This window comes from Cetorhinus maximus, chromosome 10, assembly GCF_964194155.1.
Source record: "Cetorhinus maximus chromosome 10, sCetMax3.hap1.1, whole genome shotgun sequence".
In the NCBI taxonomy this organism is placed as follows: Eukaryota; Metazoa; Chordata; class Chondrichthyes; order Lamniformes; family Cetorhinidae; genus Cetorhinus; species Cetorhinus maximus.
Window position 1 is genome coordinate 3,233,327 of NC_135888.1, and position 25,887 is coordinate 3,259,213.

General features: G+C 40.7%; 1 protein-coding gene, 1 long non-coding RNA gene and 1 pseudogene across 12 annotated transcripts in view; 1 reads left to right on the top strand and 2 right to left on the bottom strand.

Moving 5' to 3' along the window:
* LOC144685408 (uncharacterized) overlaps positions 1–25,887 on the bottom strand; it is a 1,061,419-nt gene that overhangs the window by 923,058 nt on the left and 112,474 nt on the right. The gene's annotated exons all lie outside the window — the stretch shown is intronic.
* The window catches only part of rabgap1 (RAB GTPase activating protein 1), a 206,270-nt gene that overhangs the window by 51,775 nt on the left and 128,608 nt on the right, over positions 1–25,887 (top strand). For 6 of the 11 annotated variants that reach the window (XM_078549829.1, XM_078549836.1, XM_078549828.1 and 3 more), the window contains 4 exons: positions 9,925–9,966; positions 18,487–18,694; positions 19,904–20,078; positions 21,725–21,882. In XM_078549829.1, coding sequence (XP_078405955.1) covers positions 9,925–9,966; positions 18,487–18,694; positions 19,904–20,078; positions 21,725–21,882 — 583 coding nt within the window. Of the gene's footprint in view, positions 1–9,924; positions 9,967–18,486; positions 18,695–19,903; positions 20,079–21,724; positions 21,883–25,887 lie in introns of those variants that run through there. The other 5 variants (XM_078549832.1, XM_078549831.1, XM_078549833.1 and 2 more) reach the window with 2 other exon arrangements.
* On the bottom strand, positions 4,839–5,041 carry LOC144686183 (small nucleolar RNA SNORA53; annotated as a pseudogene).

Below are 25,887 nucleotides of genomic sequence, written 5' to 3' on the forward strand. Positions count from 1 at the left end.
ATACATAGTCTCTTCATCAAGCTCCCTGCGGCGACATATGTAAATTGGTATCTCACGGACTCTGGCTAATCTGTAGGGGACTCGGAGGAGACCTGGCCCCCAGACGTGTGGCATACAGACCCACCGGGATGTGGTTATGACCTTGTTGCCCGTGAACCAGACTCCCAGCTATGTGTAAATAGTCCCAGTGCCTTGTGGGTGTCTCGGGCAAAAAGACAGCTAAGGAAGTAAACCCTGACTGACAATCCGTAGTGGATCCTGCAGGTGATAATCTGTCATCTATAGGCTTTCCAGCAACCCCTGCAGCAGAGCTGGTGCCAAACAGTACTGGTTTCATCCTTTCCCTTGAACAATCCTAGCAATGCTGAGAGGGGTGCCCTGATACTTGGGCAACTTAGGATCTCCACACCATTTGCCCAAGCCTGCGCCCTGGAGAGGGTACTCCAGCTTTGTGGTTTACATTGGCACAACACAGCAATTAACATTTACTGGTTATAAGCTCTTGCTTGACTGACGTGGAGCACGAGCACCAAGAGTTACTTCCCACATTGGGAGAGATCATTGTGTCTCGTTGGATAGCTACCTCCTGCCTCAAGCTGGGAAGCCCCAAGTCAGTTATGTGCTATCCCGCCACCGCCTGCGTGCTGCAGTGGGTACTTGGTGCTTTGAGAGTCATCTCTCAACAGGTGGGTTGCTAATCTATGCACCAGGCAAGATAAACCCCACAAAGAAGACACCAGTCTTTTGCATCGCTAGCTAGCACATACGAACCATGTGTCCTGGTCTTAGAGACGACCTTCTGCAGGTCGATGACGCATGCATGACAGCTGTGATTGACAAAGAAATTAGAAGATAAAAGCAAAAAACTGCGGATGCTGGAAATCCAAAACAAAAACACCTGCAAAAACTCAGCAGGTCTGACAGCATCTGCGGAGAGGAACACAGTTAACGTTTCGAGTCCGAATGACACTTCATCAGAACTAAGGAAAAATAGAAAAGAGGTGAAATATAAGCTGGTTTAAGGTGGGGTGGGACAGGTAGAGCTGGATAGAGGGCCAGTGATAGGTGGAGATTGCCAAAAGATATCATAGACAAAAGGACCTTGCTCGTCTTGCTTTCTACCCTTAATGTCACCATTAGCACATATCTTAGCTAATGTCACCACTGTCAACACCTCTTTGCCCTTTTGTCTATGGCATCTTTTGGCAATCTCCACCTATCACTGGCCCTCTATCCAGCTCTACCTGTCCCACCCCCCTTAAACCAGCTTATATTTCACCTCTTTTCTATTTTTCCTTTGTTCTGATGAAGAGTCATTCGGACTCGAAACGTTAACTGTGTTCCTCTCCGCAGATGCTGTCAGACCTGCTGAGTTTTTCCAAAGAAATTAGAAGGCTTAATATGGACATTACTGCGCTGCAAGAAACTAGGCCCACTCAAAATGGATCCCTGAAAGAGCAACACTACAAGTTAGAAGATAGAAAAAGCTGTGGCGCAGAAAGAAGCTATTCAGCCCATCGTGTCTGTGCCGGCCAAAAAAGGGAAAAAAGAAACTAGCCGATCATTTTAATCCCACTTTCCAGCCCCTGGTCCATATCCTTGCAGGTTGCAGCACTTCAGCTGCAGACCCAAGTACCTTCTAAATGAGTTGAGCATTTTAGCCTCAACCACTAACTTGGGCAGTGAATTCCAGCGGCTCACCACCCTTTGGGTGAAAACGTTTTTCCTCATGTCCCCCTAATCCTTCTACCAATCACCTTAAATCTATGTCTCCTGGTAATTGACCCCTCAGCTAGGGGGAACAAGCCTTTCTTGTCCACCCTATCCAGGCCCCTCACAATCTTGTACACCTCAATTATGTCACCCTTTAGCCTATTCCTTTCTAAGGAAAGCAGCTCTAGCCTATCCAATCTCTCCTCCTAGCTGCTGGTTCTTCTGGCAGGGGAAAACTCGAGAGGCAGCGCATGAACATGGAGTGGGTTATGCAGTAAAAAGCACTCTATTCGCGATGATTGAACCTCCCATAGAAGGCTGAGAGAGAGCCGCCTTATACTTGCCAACTATGGTGGGTTCAGTTAACCTGGTGCAGCTATGCCTTGACACACCCCTTCATCCCAGGTGTTAAGGATCAATTTTATTCAGCACTTGACGCTGCCATCAGAATTCTCAGTACCCAGGAACTATACCTTCTACATCGCTTTAACGCAAGGGTGGGTGCTGACTATATAGCCTGGCTAATGTGCATAGGGCACCAGGGAACCTGCAAGATGAACAAAAATGGACAGAAGCTGTTGGAGCTCTGCCATCATCATGGACTCCGTGTGACGAATATCTGAGGTCACGGCACTGGCACCAGCTGGGTTTCAGCATCACCAGACGTATCACCCACAACACTGTCCTCATCACTTGTAGTTGTCACAGTGCTGACTGTGACCACTCCCTGCTGTGTGGCAAGGTCAGGCTTCAGCCAAGGAAACTATACCACTCCAAAGAAAAAAGGTCATTCTCTGATCAATATTGTCACACGATTGACCCAGAAAGGACCCAAGAGTGCCTTAACAGCCTTGATCAGGTTCTTTCAGGCAACAGGGCCCAGGGCCGGAGTGCAGTGTCGAAGTGGGATCATCTGCGCAACACCATCTACAACTCTGCACTCGCTATGTATGGGAAAAGTGATCAGAAGAATGCTGACTAGTTTGAGGCCTATTGGACTGAAATGGAGCCAGTTACTGCAACAAAGAGGAGCACCCTCATGAACTATGAGCAAGCCCCCAGCAAACAAAATCCAGATGTTCTGAGCTGCTAGAATCAAGTCTCAGCAGACTGCTCGGCAAGGTGCCAATTAATACTGGTTGAAACTCTGCAACCGCATACAATCTGCTGCTGAATCTCGGGATGCTAGAGAGATGTATGAAGAAACCAAGAAAGCACCAGGCTCAGCAGCAACCAAATCAGTCCTTGACGACAAAGACGAGGATGGCCATCACTGAACCTAGCAAGGAAAGGCGGGTGGAGCACTACCTCGAACTTTATGCAATAGAGAATGTTGTCACTCAAGAAACTCTCAGCATCATTCCAGACTTTCCTGAATGCTGCAGCATCTCCATGAACTTTTGTGCCTCTGCTGGAAGGAAAGATTTGTGCCTCAAGACATGCGTGATACAAAAGCAGTCACCTTGTACAAGTGACTGCGACAATTACCGAGACATCTCCTTGTTTAAGTATCGTGAGGAAGGTCTTTGCTCGTGTTGCTCTGACCAGATTGTAGACCTTGGTGCCATGCATCTACACTGAGTCTCAGTGTGGCTTCAGAGATGGCAGATCGACAGACGACACAATTTTCCCTCTTTGGCAGTTACAGGAGAAATGCTGCAAATAGCACAGACCACTCGATGTTGCTTTCATAGACCTTAACATGGCCTTTGACCTTGTCAGCAGAAATGAGCTCTTTAAACTGTTGTGGGAAATAGGTTGCCTGCCTGGATTCCTATGCATCATTTCTTCTTTCCACGAGAACATGCACAGTTTCATCAGTTATAATGGAGCAGCATTGGAGGCTTTCAAAAACAGCAGAGGGGTAAAGTAGGGCTGCATGCTGGCACCAACTCAATGGCATATTCTTCTCTATGCTGCTATTTTATGTTTTTGGCGACTCAAATGAAAGCATAAGGGTGTCTACCTGCATAGCAGAACCAACGGCAAGTTGTTCAATTTGTCAAGACTGTACCAAGAACAAAGTACATAATGTCCTATTTTGTGATTTGCTGTTTGCTGATTAAGCTGCACTGATATCCCATACTGAAATTAACTTGCAACAGCTTGTAGATTGGTTCTCTTGGGCCTGCAAGGTGTTTGGACTGACAGCAAGTGTTAGGAGGGCCAAAGTTATGCGCCAGGATGTAGAGACTCCACTTTCCATCAACATTGGCAACCTCACTCTGGAGGTCATTGATAGCTTTGCACACCTTGGATCAACAATTACCAGCAACCTGTCCTTTAATGCTGAAATCATCAGCAGGATTGGCAAGGCACAGCTATCATGTCAAAGTTAAGAAGTCGAGTCTGGACCAACAACAAAGTAACGGGAAATACAAAGCCCTGTGTGTACCAGGCTTGTGCTCTCAGCACCCTCCTTTACAGTAGTGAGCTATGGACAAGTTATGCAAGCCAAGTAAAGCAGCTGAAAAGCTACCACCTCTGTTGCCTCAGATGAATATTGAGCATGTCCTGGCAAGACAAAGTGCCGAATATGGAAGTACACCAGCGTGCAGGGACTCCCAGCATGTTTTCCTCTGGGGTCAACGGCAACACCGTTGGTTGGGTCATGAATGGATGCCGGCCACATTGTCAAAACCTGGTCTATGGTGAGCTCACTATTGACACGAGACCAATGGGCCCCCATGTCTGTGATACAAGGATGCCTGCAAACAAGACCTCGATTTGACTGGAATGGGAGTCGATGCATGGTAAGCCCTTGCTACAGACAAGCAGTCAGGAAGGGTGTGGAAAAAATGGAAGACAAAAGAAATGGCCAGGTGGCAGAAAAAGAGCTCACTGGAGGGGAAAAAAACATAAGTCCACCTCAGGCCAATGCTATTTATCTGTGCCAGCTGTGGAAGGGACTGCCACTCTCAAATTGGCCTCTACAGCCACAACAGAAAATGTTCAATGCAGAAGTGGCATACACCCTGGGCACAGTCCATCACCTCTTCAGATGGCTGGATGCTAATGTGAAGCTCAGAAAAGGAGACATGAACTGAAGACTGGCTTTTAGCCTCTGCTCATGACCTAAGTATTACACTTCATTGCAATATTTAAACCATATGGATTTTGATAAACGTGTCCACACAGCAGCAAAGTCCTGATGGCAGCAACAACCTGGAGTAGCTGGTTGTCCACATCAGAACTGAGGGGCTGCTGTGCAGGTATATTACTTTAACTTGCCAATGACTCGAGCACCTTTGACTGTACAACCACAAGTTGATGAATGTCACTTGCAATTATGAGACTGTTATGCAGTGGGTGGTCTTGAGTGGCAGTACTTTAACATGTAGTGATTGTTCAAAGGATTGGGGAAGTGAGGGAGAGAGTGAAAATCACCATGGTCCCATAACAACCCAGGCAGCACTCATCCTTTGACCCCATAATCGAGTGCCCATCCATTCCTTATTGTCTTCTCTAGAGAGAGAATTTGCTGACTGTAATGGAGATAAAATTGTTCATACAGATTGATCAACATTCTGGAACTGGCTTTAATCCTGATTTGTTCAGATTACTGATCATGGGAATTTGTGAAGATTGCCACTTTTTCCCTCACTGTTCTTAAGAAAAAATTATGCCTCAAATGGAAAATCTCCCCAGTATGCAGTATTCTTGCCTTATCATCTTTCCTGATTATTAAATATGTTTGACCATAGCTTAGTAATGTTCCTTACAGATAAGGGAAGCACTTTGGCTCACCACCCAGAAATAACCTCCTGTCCCCTTCCTCATCTCAGCATGCATCTTTTTCTTACTGTTTTCAGCACTTTCCTTTCTTTATCTTTCTTCGAAGTCTATTCTACATATTGATCACCCTTTGTGGGACAAATAACTTACTGACCCTAGCATCTTCTCCTTTTGCAAGTTTGAACCTACTTTCCCATCCCCTCCCTGGTTTGTCCTATTGTATTTTAATTTGTAGTGTTCTGGATTTAGATTTTTCTGTACTATTTATGATCTTGCATGCCTCTAAGACACACTCAGTTGTTGCGTTTCATAGACTGAAATGCAAAAGTTTCTAGTCTGACTTCATAAGGGAGTACTTTGATACCAAGGGGCTAATTTTAACCAAGTTCACTGGTGGAAAACCCACAGGATTGGATGGAACGCCTGTTTCATACTCTACCCAATATTGCTCTCCTTTGGCTTCAATGGGAGTAACATCGTGCGGAGTGTAAAGCCAGCATTGCACTCATTATCGGCAGTTTGCTGACAGTCGGGTCAGGTTAAAGTTGCTCCCAGTGGTCAGTCTCCTGGCTGTTCTCAGCACCACTTCCAAGACTTCAGTGCCTGACTCCCATATTCCATTATGTCCAGGGCTGGAGTTGGTGTTCGCGATGAGGTTTGCCCAGAGCACCATACAGTTTGTGACTTTTACTCTTGCTTGTGACTAGTACCCTTGTTTTAAATCTGTAGTTCAGTGTTTTGTTTGCTTTGTTGATTGGTGTTCTGAGCATATTAAACACTGAAACTACTACCCATACCTATCTTTCAACTTTTACCCTGAGTTATTTTGACACCATTCGTGGAACACTCATGTCACACTTTTTTCCTTGCTGTGCACATTGCTTAATATGCGTTTTTTAAGTTTAATTTGCTACTGTTTTGCCCATTATCCGGTTCTAATTTTTAAAAATTGAAATCTCCACTGATTAGCTTAAATAGCAGGCTTTCGTGGAGAACATTGTTAAAGGTACATAACGCCATAGAGACTTCTACAGTTTAATTAGGATGCAACTCCCTCAAAAAAAAATTCTAGGAGGCTGACTTCCTTTTTGTGTCAGTGATGCCTTCTATTTATTCAGCCAGTATCATAAAGGCTTCTCAGCACGGCGTGTTAGAATATGTATCCGTTCCTAAGGGAAAAAGAGGAGACAAGAGGACGGAGTAAAGAAATGTAGCCTTCAGAATATTCACCTTCTGTAATGATGTGGCAGATGATGTGTGCCAGGCAGATCAAATCCACAAGGGAAACTTGATCATGTGGTCACAACTGTTTTGCAATTTGTATTTTATTTTGAGATGCGTGCCTTGAACTCGGAGGTAATAAGACGACTGCAACTTCAGAGATTTTTCAAAAACTAAATTAAACCTTTATTAACAAAGTAAAGGATTTCAAGCACATACATAGGTTTACAAGTTACTACTATAATAACCCCTAAAACCATGAGTTAATCTGGCTTCCAGTTACACCCCTGTTAAGGCAACAATAAAAACAAATAGATTTAAACAGACCCAGGCAAAACAACATAATACCCTGGACAGTGAGTTTCAAAATGAGTTTTCTCAGCTTCGGTTCCTGTAGACAGCAACTTTGATGCACAGAGGCTGGAATATTTTCACACTTGTGTTAGATCTTAGAATGCGTTCCGCTCTTAGACAGCCCCATCTCCTTTATACAGGTTTCTCCCTTTTTAATACAAATTCCATTGTTCACATATGTTTTTGCAACTTTACGTTTCTCATGATATGAATCTTTCATAGTACTAATTTTATCAGTAACCTTTGGGGAAAAATAAGCACACTGTTTGGCTTAGCTTCTTCTCTCTAGGTGTAACATCGTATCATCTCTTTGTAATTCAAACTAACCTAATTTATCTAAAAATGTAAATGTTCCTTACGACTCTCATTCTAAAACTTCAGCCATGTTTATGTATTTAGCATTTCAAACTTAGCTGCTTGTTGATAACTCCAAGCCTCCAGACCAGCTGTCTCCAATTCAATTAAATCTCGTCCCCCCCCCCCCAACCCCCCAACACACACACACACACACACACTAATCTAAACCCCACTATTAACCCACTTTTACAATAAATCGCAATAATATTATGAAAATTATTATATTTTCACGACACCCCCCTCCTTACGGGAAAATGAACAGTCATAATTTAAAAAGACAGCTTCATTTTCTTAGCCCATCTACATTACCTCCTATATTTATACTTATCTGTATACTCACACTATTACATCATTCCAGTGTCCAGGTTTTAAACATCCAATTTTCCTTGTGGCTTCAATCTCTTGGCCACACATCTGCAATTGGATTTTCTTGCCCAGCTCAATGTTTAATCTGTAGATTAAATGGTTGCAGTAAATAAATCTATCTGAATAGCCTTGCACTTCTGTCTCAAAATTTGTACAGAAACTTTACAGAATTGTGGTCTGCATAAACAATTGTAATGTAATCTCAAAATGCTGCAATGCTAACACCAGACCCAGAGTCTCCTTTTCGATCGTTGAATATCTTCTCTATTGTCCATTCAACTACTGTGAAAAATACCCTATCGGTTTCTCAATTCCAGTGTCACGTTCTTGTAACAGTACGACCCCCAATGCCTTTATTGTTTGCGTCAATGGCTAACTTAAATTGCTTGGCATAATTGGACACAGCCAAAACTGGTGTCGTAGTCGATACAGTTTTCAAACCGGCAAATGCCTTCTGAGAGTTCCGTGTCCATTGAAACTTCCTGTTCTATTTTAATAGTTCAGTCAATGGAGCAACCACACTTGGTACAAATTTTAGGTAAAACCCACTTGTGCCCAGAAATCCCAAACTTCTAGTTTTGTTGCAGGCACAGGGAAATCCATATTAGCCTTGACCTTTACATCTCTTGGAGCCACTTTACCATGTCCAATGGTATGGCCTAGATACGTAACTTACGCTTTTGCAAATTCACTTCTAGCCAAGTTCATCACCAAATTAGCTCCTTGTAACCGACAAAATAATTCTTCCAAATGTTGTAAATGCTTCTCCCACTTTTGACTGAAAACTATGAAGTTGTCAATATAAACAGCACAATTTCTCAGTTCCGCAATTACTTTCAGTCTTTGAAATGTTGCAGGTGCGTTTTTAATACCAAACGGCATGACTTTAAACTGATATAGTCCATCTGGCATCACAAAAGCCAATATCTCCTTTGCTCCCTCTGATAACGGTACTTGCCAATATCCTCTCGGCACGTAAATCTTTATGGTAAACCTTGATTGTCCCACTTTCTCAGTGCAATCTTCCAACCATGGATGTGAATCCGTTTTTGTCACTGGATTCACCTTTTGACAGTCCACACACTGTGTTCCATCCGGTTTTGGTACAATCACAATAGGCAAGCTCCAGTTACTGCAACTAGACTCAATGATGTCATTTTGAAGCATGAATTCAATTTCTTTCTGTACTTGTGAAAACTTTGCCGGATTTAATCGATAAGGATGTTGCCTTATCGAAGATGAAACTTCTACACACACGTCATGTATAGCTAAATTTGTCCTCCCCAGCTTATTCCCACAAATAGTTTTGTGTGCCTGCAACAGTTTCTCCAAATCACTTTGACACTTATCTGGAAGGTAACTCAATATTTCATTAAAATTTTCAAGTCCCCCCTCATTATCCAATTTGATTAGAGGAAAATCAATTTCAGAACCCTTCATTTATACCTCTTTCTCCTTACCTACCACCACTAATATCTCCTTTTGGTCCTCTTCCCAGTCAAAGTACTTTTTAAGCATATTTACATGGCACACCCTTTGCTTCTTTCTTCTATCTGGAGTATTTATTAAATAATTTACTTCACTCAGTTTCTTTTCAATCCTGTAAGGCCCACTAAACCTTGCCTTTAATGAGTCAGTACTGGCAACAAAACTACAAGCTGTACCTTTCCTGTCGGCCTTCAATTTCGTCACTTGATGTGATATCTTTAAATGTTTCTTAGCTAACTCACATGCCCTGAGCAATCTTTCTCTGAAGTTTGATACATAATCCAGGAGAGTAGTTTCTGAAATTTCTCACAAATTAATTTCACTGGTCCTCTTACCTCATGCCTATAGACTAGTTCAAAAGGACTAAAACCGGCTGATGCATTAGGAGCACCCCTAATAGCAAATAACAAGAATGGAGTTCCTCCATCCCAATCCTGTGGATAGTCCTGACAATCCGCCCTCATCATAGCTTTTAAAGCTTGATGCCATCTTTTTCCAAAGCTCCTTGTGACTCAGGATGATAAGCTGTTGACTTAAACTGTTTTATCTCCAAACTGTTCATTACTTCCTTAACCAGCTGTGACATGAAATTTGAACCCTGATCTGATTGTATTTCTTTTGGTAAACCATATCTTGTAAAAAATTTAGTCAACTCTTTCACATTTCTCCTTTTTGTAATATTTCTCAAAGGTATCGCTTCAGGAAACCTTGTAGATTCATCCATTATTGTCAGTAAGTACTGATTTCTGCTTTTAGTCGTAGGGAGGGGTCCTACACAATCAATCATGACCCTAGTAAAAGGTCCTTCAAATGCTGGAATTGGAATTAAAGGTGTCTGCTTAATCACTGCTTGTGGTTTCCCTATCATCTGACATATGTGACATATGCTACAGAATTTGACTACACCTCTGTGCAATCCAGGCCAATAAAAATGTTTTTGTATTTTCACCTGTGTCTTTCTAATTCCTGAATGTTCCCCCATTGGAATTTCATGAGCTATTCTCAGGGTCCCATTTCCATATGTAAATGGTATATACAACCTGATGCGCTTTCATTTTCTGAAACATGATACAGCTGCCACTTTCTCATTAACACATTACCCTTAAGGTAATAACATTCTGGAACACATTCTGCCTCTGTTTCTGAGTAAGCTGTCTGATATAACTGTCTTATTTGTGTATCCTTTTTCTAAATCTCTACCAACTGCTTTAAGCTAAATATCTTAGCTGCATTATCCTCCATTCTCTCTTCCTGAACGATATTATCAAAAACTGTGTCAGCTAATTGGATTTCAACACCTTCTCCCTACCTTTTAACTTCCTGTTCTTCCTGTTTCAACCTGTGAACCTGTCATCTTGTTATGACACAATCTGGAAACAATTTAGGTTGCTCTTTCTGCAGCACTTCTGCTGAAAACACCTCCAGGCTGCTGAACTCTTATAGGCATCACCCACATCTGTGACCCAGCTATATCATTATCTAAGATAAATTGAACCCCTGCAATGGGCAATTTTTCCACTACTCCGACAATCACCTCACCTGTTTTCCACTTACTCTTTAAGTTTACCTTCTACAACATCTCCATGAACCCCACTGATTATTACCTGTTCCTGCAATACTCCCTCTGAACAACAAATATCACTATCCCACAACATTAAGGATTGACTAGCCCATGTATCTCTTAAGATTTTAAAATCTTTACCGACTTCACCCTGTACACATGGAAAGACTTCTACTTCACATACAACATCGTTAAACATTTCTGCAGAACTCCCTTGGGTAAATTATAAACACATTCCCACTTCTTTACCTATCAGTGATTCTTCCTGTTTTACCTGTACACGAACCACTGGTTTTTCCAGTGCCTGAACCTCAGAACCTACAGTACTTTTACTTCCAGAACTTTTCTGCATCCCAATAATACCAACAGATTGTCCCTGTAATTTCTAACATACTGACTTTATGTTCCCAACTTTGTTTCAATGAAAATGCTTCAATTTTCGAGTGTCATTTCTACCCTCAGCACCTTCCTTTTAAGACTGAGAAAAAACTTCCTGGGAATTTCCACCTGCTCCTTCTCTTCCCTGACTACCCACCTTCCTTTCAACTCCCACTTTCTCTCCTTTGATTTAAAAGGCGACCAAAAAAAAGGTTTAGATCTATGAACTAACTCAATCACCAGCTACCTCTGCTGCTTGTCGTACCGTTTCAACCTTCTGTCCCTCCACATGGGTTCTCACTACTGAATGAATTGAATCTTTAAATTCTTCCAAAAGAATTACTTCCCTCAGAGCTGCGTATGTTGTCTCTATCTTTAATGCCCGTATCCACTACTCAAAGTTACTTGCTCTACTCTCTCAAACTTGATAAGTTTGGCCAGGCTGTTTTCTCATATTCCTAAATTTTTGGCGGTATGCCTCAGGAACCAACTCATATGCACTCAAAATAGCATTTTTTTTGCCACATGTTAGTCCACAGACATTTCTTCTGACACTGAAGCATAAACCTCATGTGCTCTACCTACCAATCTAGATTGTAACAACAATGTGCAGTTTTCTTGTGGCCATTTCATCTGTTTAGCTATCTTCTCAAATGAAATGAAGAACGCCTCCACATATCTTTCCTCAAACTTTGGAAGAACTTGCAGAAATTTAAACATCTCCCCACTAGGTTTTAGGTTAAAGGTTTTCTCATCACCAGAGCCTTTCTCAGCATCTGATGTGTCCTTTTTAAAATCCAGCTTTTTAAGCCGGTACACTCTGCCTCTTTCCTTCATTCTTTCCTTCATTCTCTCTTCCATTGCTAACTTTTCCCTTTGGAGATCAAGTTTTTACATTTCCATTTCTTTTTGAAATAATCTCTCCTTTTCCCTTTTTCTGTTGCCTCTAATTCCAGATTTTTCATTTCCAATTATTTTTCCTTTTCATTCGCCTCCAATTCAAGTTTTCTCAGTTCCTTTGCTTGTTCAAATTCAAGCTTCTTCATTTCTAACTGAAGCCTCACTACCTCCAGCTGTGACTCACTAATGGCAGGTATCCCTCCCAACTTCAAATGCTGTGTGATCACTTCAACTATGTCTGCTTTCTTTGCTCCTACAGGTAACCTCAACTGCAATCATCTGCCAACTTTGTTAACTTACCGTGAGAAACACCTTGTAACCCAATCAGAGTTATATCTTCTACTTCCAAAATGTTTTAGCCATGGATACAGTCATTTTTGCAATCTCACCATTTTAAAGATACCTCACACCAACTCCTGAATTCAAAGTGCTTCTTGTACTTGTAACCTTAAGATTCACCAACCCTAAACCAATCAAAGAATTTCAAATATATCCCGCGAGCCCCCAATTTGTTATGACATGACAGATGATGTAAGGTGGATCAAATCCACGAGGGAAACTTGATCACGCGGTCACAACTGTTTTGCAATTTGTATTTTATTTAGAATTCATAAGTAATAAGACTACCATGACTTCAGAGGTTTTTGGAAAACTAAATTAAATATTTATTAACAAATGAGAGGATATCAAGCAAGTCTACAAATTATTACTATAATAACTCCTAAAACCCTGAATTAATCTGGCTTCCAGTTACACCCCCCGTTAAGGCAACAATAAAAACAAATGAATTTAAACAGACCCAGGCAAAGCATACAGTACTTTGGATGTTCACATTCAAAATGAGTTTTCTTAGCTTCGGTTCCTGTAGATAGCAACTTGATGCACAGAGGCTGGAGGCTTTTCACACTTGTGTTAGATCTTCAAATGTCTTCTCCTCTTACACAGCCTCATCTGCTTTATACAGGTTTCTCCCTTTTTAATACAAATTCCACTGTTCCCATAATGTTTTTGCAACTTTACTTTTCTCATAATATAAAATTAACGCTATGAAATATTTATCAGTAACTTTTGGGAAAAATGAACACACTGTTTGGCTTAGCTTCTTCTGGCTAGGTGTAATATCTTACTATCTCTTTGAAATTCAGACCAACCTAATTTATCTAAAAATGCAAATATTTCTTATATCTCACATTTTAAAACTTCAGCCATGTTTACATATTTAGCATTTCAAACCTAGCTTCTTGTTGATAACTCAAAGCCTCCAGACCATCTGTCTCCAATTTAATCAAATCTTGTCCCAACCCGCCCCCCCCCCCCACACACACACACACACACACACACATACGCCCACACACTAATCCAAACCCTACTATTAACCCACAATAAATTAACAATTTTAGAAAATTATCATATTTTCATGACACCTTCCTATCATCCCACCCTCACTGCCCCCTCCCCTCACCAAACAAAGCCTTTAAATGTGCCCAGCGCATAAAATTTACTGTGAAGAATGAACTTACTGTGTCTAGTCTGCTTCCATTCTTAAATTCCTATTCCTTTTACAGTACAGGCTTTTATTGTTTGCATTCACTTGAAAACCTTCACAGTCTTGGGCAAATATTAGCAAATTTAAAACGTTATATATTTTTCACCGCCCATCCATACTGTGAGAAAATAGGCCATACTTGAAATGTCATGCATTGGCTCAAAACATTCATTTGAGTAATTTGTGTTAATGAATAATGTTGGTATGATTAAACCTAACTAACCAACTCAAACCATGTTTTTTAAAGTTGTTTCAGTGGCCAACCTGACTTCCGTTACCCTGCAATATAATTCCAAAAATTTATAAAAAATAAGTAGAAAATTAAGTAATCTACAATCATTAAATTTACCCACAGATTTGCTTACCTCATCTATTCACACTATTTACATATTTATTCCAATAACTACTTAATGCATGCTCCTGTAGTCAACCAAAATCGCACCACCTTCTGGTCCTGATCCCGTCTGCTCAGGATCTGGGTTCACAATAATTGGAAGATCACGATTTGACATACGTTGAGCTGCTGGCCCCTTGATTCTTCTGAGCTGATGACTGCCCCTGCCCTGACACTTGGTCTGGAATTTCAGTTCAAAAACAGCACTGATGAGATGAAAGTCTCCCTCTATTTGCTGGCTGTAATGCTACTAAGTTCAAAGTAAACTAAATTTCAGCTGGCTTAATGCAGTTCTCAACAGGAATAACACCAAGTTGCATCATTTTGACAGTAACTGGCATGACATCATCATTTTGTTTAGACATTTACCTAGTGATAAATGCTGCCTCATCAGCTCCCTGCATTTTATTGGGATATATTTTTCCCTCTTCCTGCCAAAAATGTTCTGCTGAGAGAAAGAAGATGCAGGAGCATGATTATAGCAAAAGAAGCTCCTCATCTTGTATCCCAAATCTTCCATGAAAATAGCTTGTGTGTGATTAGTATTACTTTACTGCACTCTGGTGGTTGGAGGCTTGTTAAGTTCAATGCAAACACATTTTTCTTTTTGAAACACTTCTATCTGCAGTAGGCACTTGAGCAATATACATGGGTGCTCCTTAATTGCATATACAGGGAAGAAAATGGCATTTGAAGAATAACTGACATTTTGATTAAAATTTGAGTAGCTGTTTTTATATTATGAACAATCAATAGTTTAGACTTTTCACTAGTCATTTAGATGTTTAAATTATGTTGCGAGGATAATAAATTGAAGTTGAAGGCAAACTGAAATAAACTAACATTGTGGCTATGAGGAAGTAGCAAAACTAATGCTAAATGCAACTAATTTTGAGTTTTTATCTCAGCACCACTTCTTTCAATTCTCCACGACTGCTAAATGATCAGGTGCTTATCTGACATCCAGTAGTGAAAGAGCAGAAATTTCCTCTAATTAAATATGGGAAGACTGTTTCCATTGTTTGCAGTCTCCATTCCATAGCTACCAACTCTAGTCCTCTCCCTGGCACCAACCTGACACTAAACCATTCTGTTCTCAACCTCGGTGTTATATTTTACCCCAAGATGAGCTTTTGATCATGCCATCATTAAGACCACCTATTTCCAACTCCGTAGCTTTGGCCATATGTCTCAACTCATCTGCTGAAATCCACATTCATGCCTTTGTGTTTTTTATTCTTTCTTGGGATGTAGGCATCTCTAGCTAGACCAGCATTTATTGCCAAACCCTGTTTGCCCTTGAGAAGGTGGTGGTGCTACAGCCTTGAACCGCTGCAGCCCGTGTGGTGTAGGTACACCCACAGTGCTGTTATCTCTAGACTTGGCTATTCCAACACACTCCTGGTTGGTCTGCTGCATTCTAGCCTCTCTAAACTTGTGACCATCCAAAACTCTGCCCATATCAATGCGCACCAAGTCCCGATCTCATCACCTTTGTGCTCACTGACCGTCATAGGCTCCTGGTCAAGCAACGTCTTGATTTTAAAATTCTCATCCTTGTTTTTATACCCCTCCATGGCCTTGCCTCTCCTGACCTCTTTAATCTGCTCCTAAGCCCTCAGATCTGAATTACTTCCCTATACCTCTGCCACTCTACTCCACTTTCCTCCTTAAAGCCTACCTCTTCGACCAATCTTTTGGTCATCTGATCTAATATCCTATGTGGCTCAGTGTCATTCATTATGTTTTATAACACTCCTGTGGAGCACCTTGGGACTTTAAAGGCACTATACAAATATAAGTTGTTTCATTTGTTACAAAGAATACTAGATACAATTGACACTTTAATGCATAAGTGCACAGAATAATGTCAGTTGCAACTTGCACTTAATATTGTACCTTCTAGTTTCCCAAGGCGCTTCATGAAAGTGTATCAGACAAAGTCAACATTAAGCCGGTTAGGGAGATATTAGGAAGGGTGATCAACTTTGTCAAAGAGGTAGATTTTAAGGAGGGCCTTAAAGGCAGGGAAGGAGGTAGAGGGTAGTTCCAGAGCTAAAGGCATGATTCCTAAGGATGGGGTGAAGGGATTTCAGAATACACGAGGCCAGATTTGAAAGAATACAAGAGTTTGGTGGGAGAAGAGAAGATTATAGAGATAAGAAGGGCAAGACCAAAAAGGAACTTGAACACAAGGATGAGAATTTAAAATTTAGACATTGGGGGACTGGTGTCATAATACATCAACAAGCACAGTGGTAAGAGCAAGTGGAACTTGGTGCAGGGTGGGATATAGTCAGAAAAGTCAGAGTGAGCTTAAATTTATGAATGGTGGAGGGTGGGAGGTTAGCCAGAGGACATTGGAGTAGTTGCGTTTTGAGGTTACAAAGGTATGGATGAGTGTTTAGGCTGCAGAAGAGCAGAGGTTGTGGCTAAAACAAAAACAGAAAATGCTGGAAAAACTCTGCAGGCCCAACAGCACCTGTGGAAAGAAAAACAGAGTTAATGTTTCGAGTCCGTCTGACTTCTTCAGAGCTAAATAGAAGTAAAAATGTGAAGAAATTTATACTGTTTAAGGGAGGTAGAGCAGGTGAAGCTGGATAGAAGGCCAACGATAGGCGAGAGCAAATGTCATGGACAAAAGGGCAGATGCTGTTAGACCTTCTGAGTTTTCCAGCATTTTCTGTTTTTGTTTCAAATTTCCAGCATCTGCAGTATTTTGCTTTTACCTTTCGAGGTTGTGGCTGAATTGTAAGTTTTGTGGAGTAGGTGGTCTTTGTGATGGAGAGGGAATGAGGTTGAACCTTAGCCGAAGGACACAGGTTTTGCAGTTTGGTTCAAACTGAAGTGGTCGCCGGAAAGGGAATGGAATCAGTGGCAAGGGCTTATACTTTGTGGTTGTGGCTGGATATGGTGGCTTCTGTTTTCCCAGTATTTAACTGACGGAAATCATAGTTCATCCAGGGCTGGTTGTCGGACCTGCGGCCCAACAACGGCAGTGGAGGGCTAGAGACATATGGTGGCAAGGTAGAGCTGGTGGTGTCACAGTCCATTGGAATCCGACCCCATGCCTTCGGAATATACCTTATGCCGCCTGATAAGAGGTTTAATGTTTTGTTCTGAAGGAAGAGTAAATTCTAGAAAAGGAAAGGAAATGAAATTCTTTTGTTATATCTTATACTGAAATGTTCTGATTTAGGCCTCACCTGTTTAACATCAGGCGCTAAAATGAATGCTGATGGGCAGGATTCTCTATGGCACATCTTGCTTCTGAGAGATAACAAAACTGCCAGAGAAGGGAAACCTGAATTACCAAGTTGTCACAGGAAAATACAGCCAAAATCTTGTGTGGGTTTGGTTTATGTAAGGAGTAACCAGAATTTGGTACAATTAAGTGAGTTAAATGATTTAAATGGATGGTGCCACAACAGATTTCTCTAAATTTTGTAGTGTTTTCAGATTTTAATCGAGTGTCTACTGCAGAATTTTTTAAAGTTGTATGGAGCCATAACAGGTTAAAAGGTGGGTAGGGCCAGTTGTTAATGTATGTAGAAAGGACACTTTATATCACTGCTTTCCAAATGGTGGACCAAATCATTGGGGGGGTCACAGAAACAGTGGGTGGGGTCACAAGCTCCTCCTCCTCAAAGATTGTGCCCCACACCAACATCAAGGCTCAGGTGATGTTCGGCCCTGCCTTGTCCTGCTGCTCTACAGGCCCCTCTCCGAAGGGTGGCAGAGAAGATAGACCTGGTGGTGCACGGGGAGACTTCATAAACCTCTTGTATAGGCCATAAACCTCAATTAAGAAGCTACTGGTTCTGCATTTGCACAAGAGCGGGGCAGCAGCTGTGGGGCTTCTCCTGGTGACGGGCGCAAGTTAATGGCTGCCATCTTATAGGGGGCAATGTGCAGCGGACCATTTGCATGGCCTCCATCTTTGTAGGGGCATAGTGCAGCTGGGCGCATGCACGGCCATCTGGGCTAGAAAGCAGGGCGAGAGGGCCTTCACTCAGTCTTCTGTCACTGGGGAACATGAAAAGCTTGACTGAAACCTACATGAGTACATAAAATAATATTTTTACAGAATAGAATAAAATACAGATTTTCACATTTATATGATGTATTATGTGTTGATCTATAATATGCAGACTTTAATCATATACTGAATGTTGCTATGCTGCTTTCTTGTTTTGATTTCATTGGAGATCATGTTAATTTTCAAATGTTAAAATGGTATCACATTGGAAAATAGTTTGGGGAGCATTGCTTTTTATAGTCCTTCAGTAAGAGAGCTGTTTGAGGATTCCTTTTATATGTGAACATTTTAAAGGTGGTTTAATCAAGCAATTATAATTAATCTGAAGAGCTAATACAAAACTGATGTACCCCAGAATGAAAAATGGGAGCCTGCTGTGATATTAGCCACAGCAATGCAATGTGATCTTAATGTTGTCTTTGTGTTGAACTTAGTGGACTCTCCGGACTCAAGTCCCTCTACACCTATACCAGATGAAGACAGCATCTTGTTCAGCAAACTCACATACTTGGGATGTGCTTCAGTGAATGCTCCTCGGAGTGAGGTTGAAGCCCTACGTATGATGTCCATCTTGCGAAGCCAGTGCCAAGTCCGTTTAGATGTGACTCTCTCGGTGCCTAATGTTTCAGAAGGAATTGTGAGGTGAGCATTAGGGCTGTGTGACTTGTAATTGGGGTAGAGTGAAGAGTATCTGTTTCACAGGTGGTACAGTATTTAACTTTTCTGGTTTCTTTGATTTGAACTAAACCAGCGGCAGTTGAAATATGATGTATTTTGTGCAATATAATGTGGTGTGCTAATGGAGGAATCTTCTAATCGGAGACACTTGAGCAGTATATGGCAAAGCTTACTATATATTTTCAAGTTATCTATATTGAACTCATTTCATATTTTTATGGTTGGTCAATTATTCTCAATGCCAAAGTTAATATTCTGTGTAAACTGACAATATATGACTCTTCAGTATTCCACATCATCAGCGGATACTACTGATTCCTAGCTAATTTTATCTTGAGCTTTCAAATCCCCAAGCCTGTTCCAGTGTGGGTGAACTTCCCCTTTACCCCTACCACCTTTCTTTGCCTCACATTTTCTTCTAACCTGTAATTATTTGTAGGAAACTACCGCATGCTTAGCTTTCAAAGCACCAATTATTTACTGTCACAGGGATATCTGTCCTTTGCTGAGATACCTGATGTGGGCAGATAATTTGCTGCATTCATGGTATCTAAATCAAGAAAATCTATTAGGTACATGGCAGGTCCTGCATCAGTACCCAGGAAATTACTGGCACTCTATTAACATTCTGCATTTATTATGAGCAGACACACAAAATGACAGGCCTTCACAGGGCTAAAACTAATTTTGCTGTGTTTAAAGTATGTTCTGCAGGATGGGGAAATACATTTTTCACGTGGAGCATTACTTTTGTGCTCATAGGCTTTCTTTTTCCCATCGGGCACAAATCTCAGAAAATATGCGAATGTGTTCAAATTATTCCAAGTTGTATTTGTTTCTAAATTAAAACATGGTAACCTAGAAGGTAAGAACAACAATGAAGTAGGAATTGACTCTGGGCACAATTCCACAATATACCTGTTGTGGTGTGAGAAGGGACTCATGAATGAACAGAAATTGGAAGGAGAATTGTCCCTGTGTGACTGGTGCATGGGTTGCCTGATGGGTCAAAATCACACTGACAAAGGTATAAGAGTGGATTCTGTTTTTCCCATTTTGTGAGCTTATGTTGTGTGCCTGGAATAAAACATGAAAAGAGACAAAAAAGTTTGAGAGAAATTTAACAATTTGCACTAGACGGTGCTATAACAATATTTTCTGAATTGCTTACAGACTACTAGATCCACAAACAAACACTGAAATAGCAAACTATCCAATCTACAAGATACTTTTTTGTGTCAGAGGGCATGATGGCACTTCTGAGAGCGATTGCTTTGCCTTCACTGAAAGTCACTACAATGCAGAAATTTTCAGGATTCATGTCTTTCGATGTGAAATACAAGAAGCAGTAAGCCTTTACACATTTATTTAGAAGTTACAAATGTATTGAATGTACCAAATGTTTAGAAGCAAAATATAAGATGCACTGTACTGGTGGGTTAGATTTTCGCAAAATTGATATTTGGAGGATAAAATGTCTTTTGAAGAATTTTTTTCATTCACCGTGACCTTGTGGGGGTAGTGGTGGTGGGATGGTTGGCCTTGATATTTGCACTTGCCAAACCTAGTTATTTTCTAAAGAGTTCATCATGGGTGTCCATTGTATAATTCAGATGCCACTGACAGGACCCCTCAACTGAACTCTGCCCCATGTATCTCAGCCTCACTTCACAGCTCACCAGCTCTGAGGTGGAATTTGGAGAAGAGGAGAGATAGGGGCAAACAATTTTTTTTTTAACACACACACACACACACACACACACACACACACATGATATACACAAAAAAATAATTAATTTAATGTAGATTAGTAAGTTTGGCCCTAAGGCAAGTAAACAGCCAGGGTTATAGCTTTCAACAGAAGGTGAGTACCTCTATTTTACTATTGGGATTGTGTTTTTCAGGATTGTGTTTTTCAGGACTGTAACTGTTTCGGTAAAGTCTGTGAGGTCAGGAAGACCCATGTGAAATTTGAAGATTAATTTTAGGAGACCAATGAACTTGAGGGGATGGGATTTATCAGATTCCACTAAATAAATGTGGCCTGTAAAAAGAGCCGCCTTACTTAATGAGTGGATAGCTAGATTAATAATGTGCTTGAAATGAAAAATTAATATAGGGGAATACATTAGAAAAAAAATTATTGTACTAGTAAAAATTTGATTTGGGTTTTTATTTGGAAAACACATTCTCTGAGATGAATGAAGTGGCAGTGCTGCTGGGAGAGTTCGTTTGTGACCCTGGCCAGCTCTGTTGGAAATTATGGTAGCAGTGACTTCAGACTTAATTGATCCAGAGCTGTGTGGTCCTCATGAAACCCCTCCAGTGTTTTGGCACTAACCCATTTTTCTTTCAAATGAGGGAAATTTAAAAAACTTCGACCTTGTATTTTTTGTGTTTTGTGCGAAAATACTAGTTCAACGAAGGGGGAATAATTGATTCACTATTGCAGTCTATAATCCAGTACCAGTATTCTGGTATGAGATGTTATCAGTTTGCTGAGTAACTATTATATGCTCAGTTTGTGTAGAGTGTCATCAGAATTTTAATGACAGTCAATAGACATTAATGATGTTTTATACATTTATTAAACTGCTCGAAATAGCATTGAGTCCTGCCAAATGAGCATGAATAAAATAATATTTGACAAGGGGACATATCTTAACACTTCCTTTTTAGGTTTGACCTTAAGCAATTGACCTCCGTTGGGATTTGAAGCTCAGCTATTAACCTTGCATTGCATGTTTCATGCTTTTGATATTTTTGATCTAAAAGTGGTTTCATTTGACCGGAAAGGATCTTAGATGGGTTTTGTTTTAATCAGTGCTCATTAACCTTTGGAAAAAGGAAGTTACTACGAGAAAGTTGGGATTCTGGAAACCATTCAATTAAAATAAATATTTCTAGAAATGGGAGACTAAATTTCACAAATTATTTTATCCCAAACTTAAGATTGCTGTTGTAGCTAATTTGTTTTCTCATAATCTAATTTAGGTAAGTCGCATTCTCTACAGCTTTGCCACAGCCTTCCGACGGTCTGCAAAACAGACTCCCCTATCAGCAAATCCACCAACACTAACCCCAGACAGTGATACATTCACATTTACTGTTTCTTTGGAGATTAAAGAAGATGATGGCAAAGGGTATTTCAGGTATTTGACTAAGCGTTTGTGTTTTTGCTGTTTTTGCCTATTAAAGGAGGTGGTGTTAGAGAATGAAATGTTCCTGAAATTCAACACAAATGTGTGGTAATACACTTTGGGAGAAAGAATATGAAGGTCACTTATTACTTGGAAGGTGCAAGTCTAGGTTGGGTAGAGGAACAGAGGTCCAAGTACAAATACACCAATCACTAAAAGTTGTGCTACTGGTTAGCAAGGTCACTTACAAAATGAGCCCTAGGCTATATTTCTAGAGGAATAGACTTGAAAAGTAAGGAAGTTTATGCTAAACTGGTATGGAACCTTGCTTAGTCTACAGAGTACTGCATTTTCTTTCATTCTTTCATGGGATGCCAGCGTTTGTTGTCCATCCCTAATTGCCCTCGAGAAGATGGTGGTGCAGTTCTTATTGCCATTATGAAAAGAATATAGAGACACTGGGGAGGGTGCAGAGAAGATTTGTAAGAAGATTCCAGAAATATGTGGATATACATATATGGAAAGACAAGTTAGGTCTCCTTTCACTTGAAAAAAGAAGGCTAAGGGGTGACCTAATAAAGGCCTTCAGAATTATGAAAGGTTTTGATAGAATGGATACAGAAAGGATGATTCTTCTTGTAGGGAAGAGCATAACTAGAGGCTGTCAATTTAAGATAGTCACCAAAAAATCCAATAGGAAATTCAGAACATATGAACAAGGAGCAGGGTAGGCCATTCAACCCCTTGAGCCTGCTCTGCCATTTAACAAGATCATGGCTGATCTGATAGTAACCTCAAATCTACATCCATCCTACCCTGATAACCTATCACCCCCTTGCTTACCAAGAATCTATCCACCTCTGCCTTAAAAATATTCAAAGAATCTCTTCCTGATAAGGCGGTGGAAGCAGAGCCCCAAAGACTCACGACCCTCAGAGAAAAAATTTTGCCTCATCTCTGTTTTAAATGGGCGACCCCTTACTTTTAAACAGTGACCCCTAGTTCTAGGTTCTCCCACAAGAGAAAACATCCTTCCACATTCACCCTGTCAAGACCCCTCAGGATCTTTTATGTTTCATCAAGTCGCCTCTTGCTCTTCTAAACTCCAGCGGATACATGCCTAACCTGTCCAACCTTTCCTCATAAGACAACCCGCCCATTCCAGGTATTAGTTTGGTAAACCATCTTTGAACTGCTTCCAACACATTTACATCCTTCCCTAAATAAGGTGACCAGTACTGTACACAGTATTCCAGATGTGGTCTCAATAGTGCTCTGTAAAACTGAAGTATAACCTCCTACTTTTGTATTCAGTTCCCCTCGCAATAAATGATAACATTCTATTAGCTTTCCTAATTACTTACTGTACCTGCATACTAGCGTTTTGCGATTCATGCACTAGGACACCCAGATCCCTCTGCATCTCAGAGCTCTGCAACCTCTCTCCATTTAGATAATGTGCCTCTGTTGTTCCTGCCAAAATGGACAGTTTCACATTTTCCAGCATTATAGTCCATTTGCCAGATCTTTGCCTACTTATTTAACCTGTCTCTTTTTGTTGCCTCCTTATATCTTCTTCACAACTTACTTTCCTACCTATCTTTGTGTCATCAGCAAATTTGGCAACCATTCCTTCGGTCCCTTTATCCAAGCCATTTATATAAATTGTAAACAGTTGAGGTCCCAGCAGTGATCCCTGTGGCACACTCCTTGTGACACCACTCTGATCCCTGTGGCATATCTTGCCAACTGGAAAAATACCCATTTATGCCTACTCTCTGCTTCCTGTTAGCCAGCCAATCTTCTATACATGCCAATATGTTACCTCCTTTTACCATGAGCTTTTATTTTCCACAATAACCTTTGATGTGGCACTTTATCAAATGTCTTATAGAAATCGAAGTACAGTACATCCACCGGTTCACCTTTATCCATTGCACATGTTACTTCCTCAAAGAAATCCAATAGTTGGATAAACATGATTTTCCTTTCACAAAACCATGTTGACTCTGCCTGATTACCTTGAACTTATCCAAATGCCCTGCTATAGCTTCTTTAATAATAGTTTCTAATATTTTCCCTATGACAGATGTTAAGCTAACTGGCCTGTATTTTCCCGCTTTCTGTCTCCCTCCCTTTTTGAATAATGTTATATTTGCTATCCTCCAATCTAACGGGACCTTTCCCGAATCTAGGGAGTTTCAGAAAATTAAAACCAATGCATCAACTATCTCACTAGCCACTTCTTTTAAGACCCTAGGATGAAGCCCATCAGGACCTGGGCACTTGCTAGCCTGCAGCTCTAACAATTTACTAGTACCATTTCTCTGGTAATTGTAATTTTCCTGAGTTCCTCCCTCCCTTCCGTTTCCTGACTTATAGCTGCTCCTGGGGTGATCCTCTGTAGTGAAGATTGATGCAAAATACCTGTGCAATTCATCTGCTATTTCCTTGTTTTCCATTATCAATTCTCCAGACTCACTTTCTATGGGACCAAAGCTCACTTTGTTAATTTGTTTCTTTTAAAAATATTTATAGAAACTCTTACTATCTGTTTTTATAATTCTGGCTAGCTTTCTCTCATACTACAATTTTCCCCTCCTTATTAACCTTTTAGTCATCCTTTGCTGTTCCTTATATTCTGTCCAATCTTCTGACCTTCCACCTATCTTTGCACAATTATATGCTTTTTTAAATTTCATACTATCTTTAACCTTTCTAGTCAACCACGGATGGTGTGCCTGTCCCTCGAATTTTTTCTTACTCAGAATTCTGTGTATTCTTTTGCCCAGTGAGTGGTGAGATTGCGGAACTTGCTACCACAGAGAGTGGTTAAAGTGAACAGGATAGTTGCATGTGGAAGGCAGGCAGGAAAGTGGAGTGAAGGTCACGATCAGATCAGCCATGATCTTGCTGACTGGCAGAGTAGGCTTGAGGGACTAAATGGCCTACTCCTCCTCCTATTTCTTATATTCTAATAAAATAACACTTTGTATCACAAAGTAGTAATGTGGTGTATGAATTTCAGTGCCAGTGTGATGCTAGGTATGTAGGCCTACATCCCAAAGCCTGGCGGATTGCATCAGACAACATGGCCCTGCTGCTGTTCGTAATGGGCAAGGTACAGACCATGCTTTTAAAACTCAAAACACAGTGCCCAACATTAGAGATGATTCCACGATTGGACAACATTTGCTAAGTAATCCTCAGTGTGCCAACAACCAATTTAAGATTGTCAGTCGGGCTCACAATGTGGCACATTTGTGTGTACTGGGCACTACATATATTAATACACAGGGCCCTGTTCTTTTCACACAGAAGAACATGTACACATGTTGCACCTAAACTAACTGAACAAAATAAGTGGCAGCCATTCGCTGGTTTATTCCTCTGGGGAATGCCTTGACCACTCAGAGTCAAGCTACCTGGTTCAAATTTAAAAGAGTGCTTGGCAGTTAACTGTCAGTCACCATCAACTGGTGCATTCTCCACGGCAATGCTGCTACTAATCAGAGTCCACTTGCCAATCACTCTCTTCTCATGTAGTATAAATAATTCCTTTTGCATTTGATATTCTTGTAAATTGACCTGAGTGCAAGACCCAAAGCTTCAACAAAAAACATCTCATTCTTTTCAACAATACTCAAGTTCTGTACTGCCAATCGAGTATTTAGATCATTTCAATAGAAACTGAACTTTCAATTTCTGAGAGGCAGTTTTTGTTTTTATGAAGATAAGGAATACTCATACTGTAGGATGGAACATTTTGCTTTATTAGGTGTTTGCACAATGTGTTGTAAGATTAGTATTTCAGATTTTAGGACCATTTGTACTCTGCAGCAAAATAGTTTACCCGTAACTGCTGAGGAACATACTCCAATGTGCTCGTGTGATATTTCCATTTTGCATGTCAAGGAGACTCTATCTTTTTTCCGTGATGCAACATTGTATTGAATTATGGTGACATTTTGTGCTACCGGAAACTGCATTGATGCTTCTGCTGCTATATTAAATTAA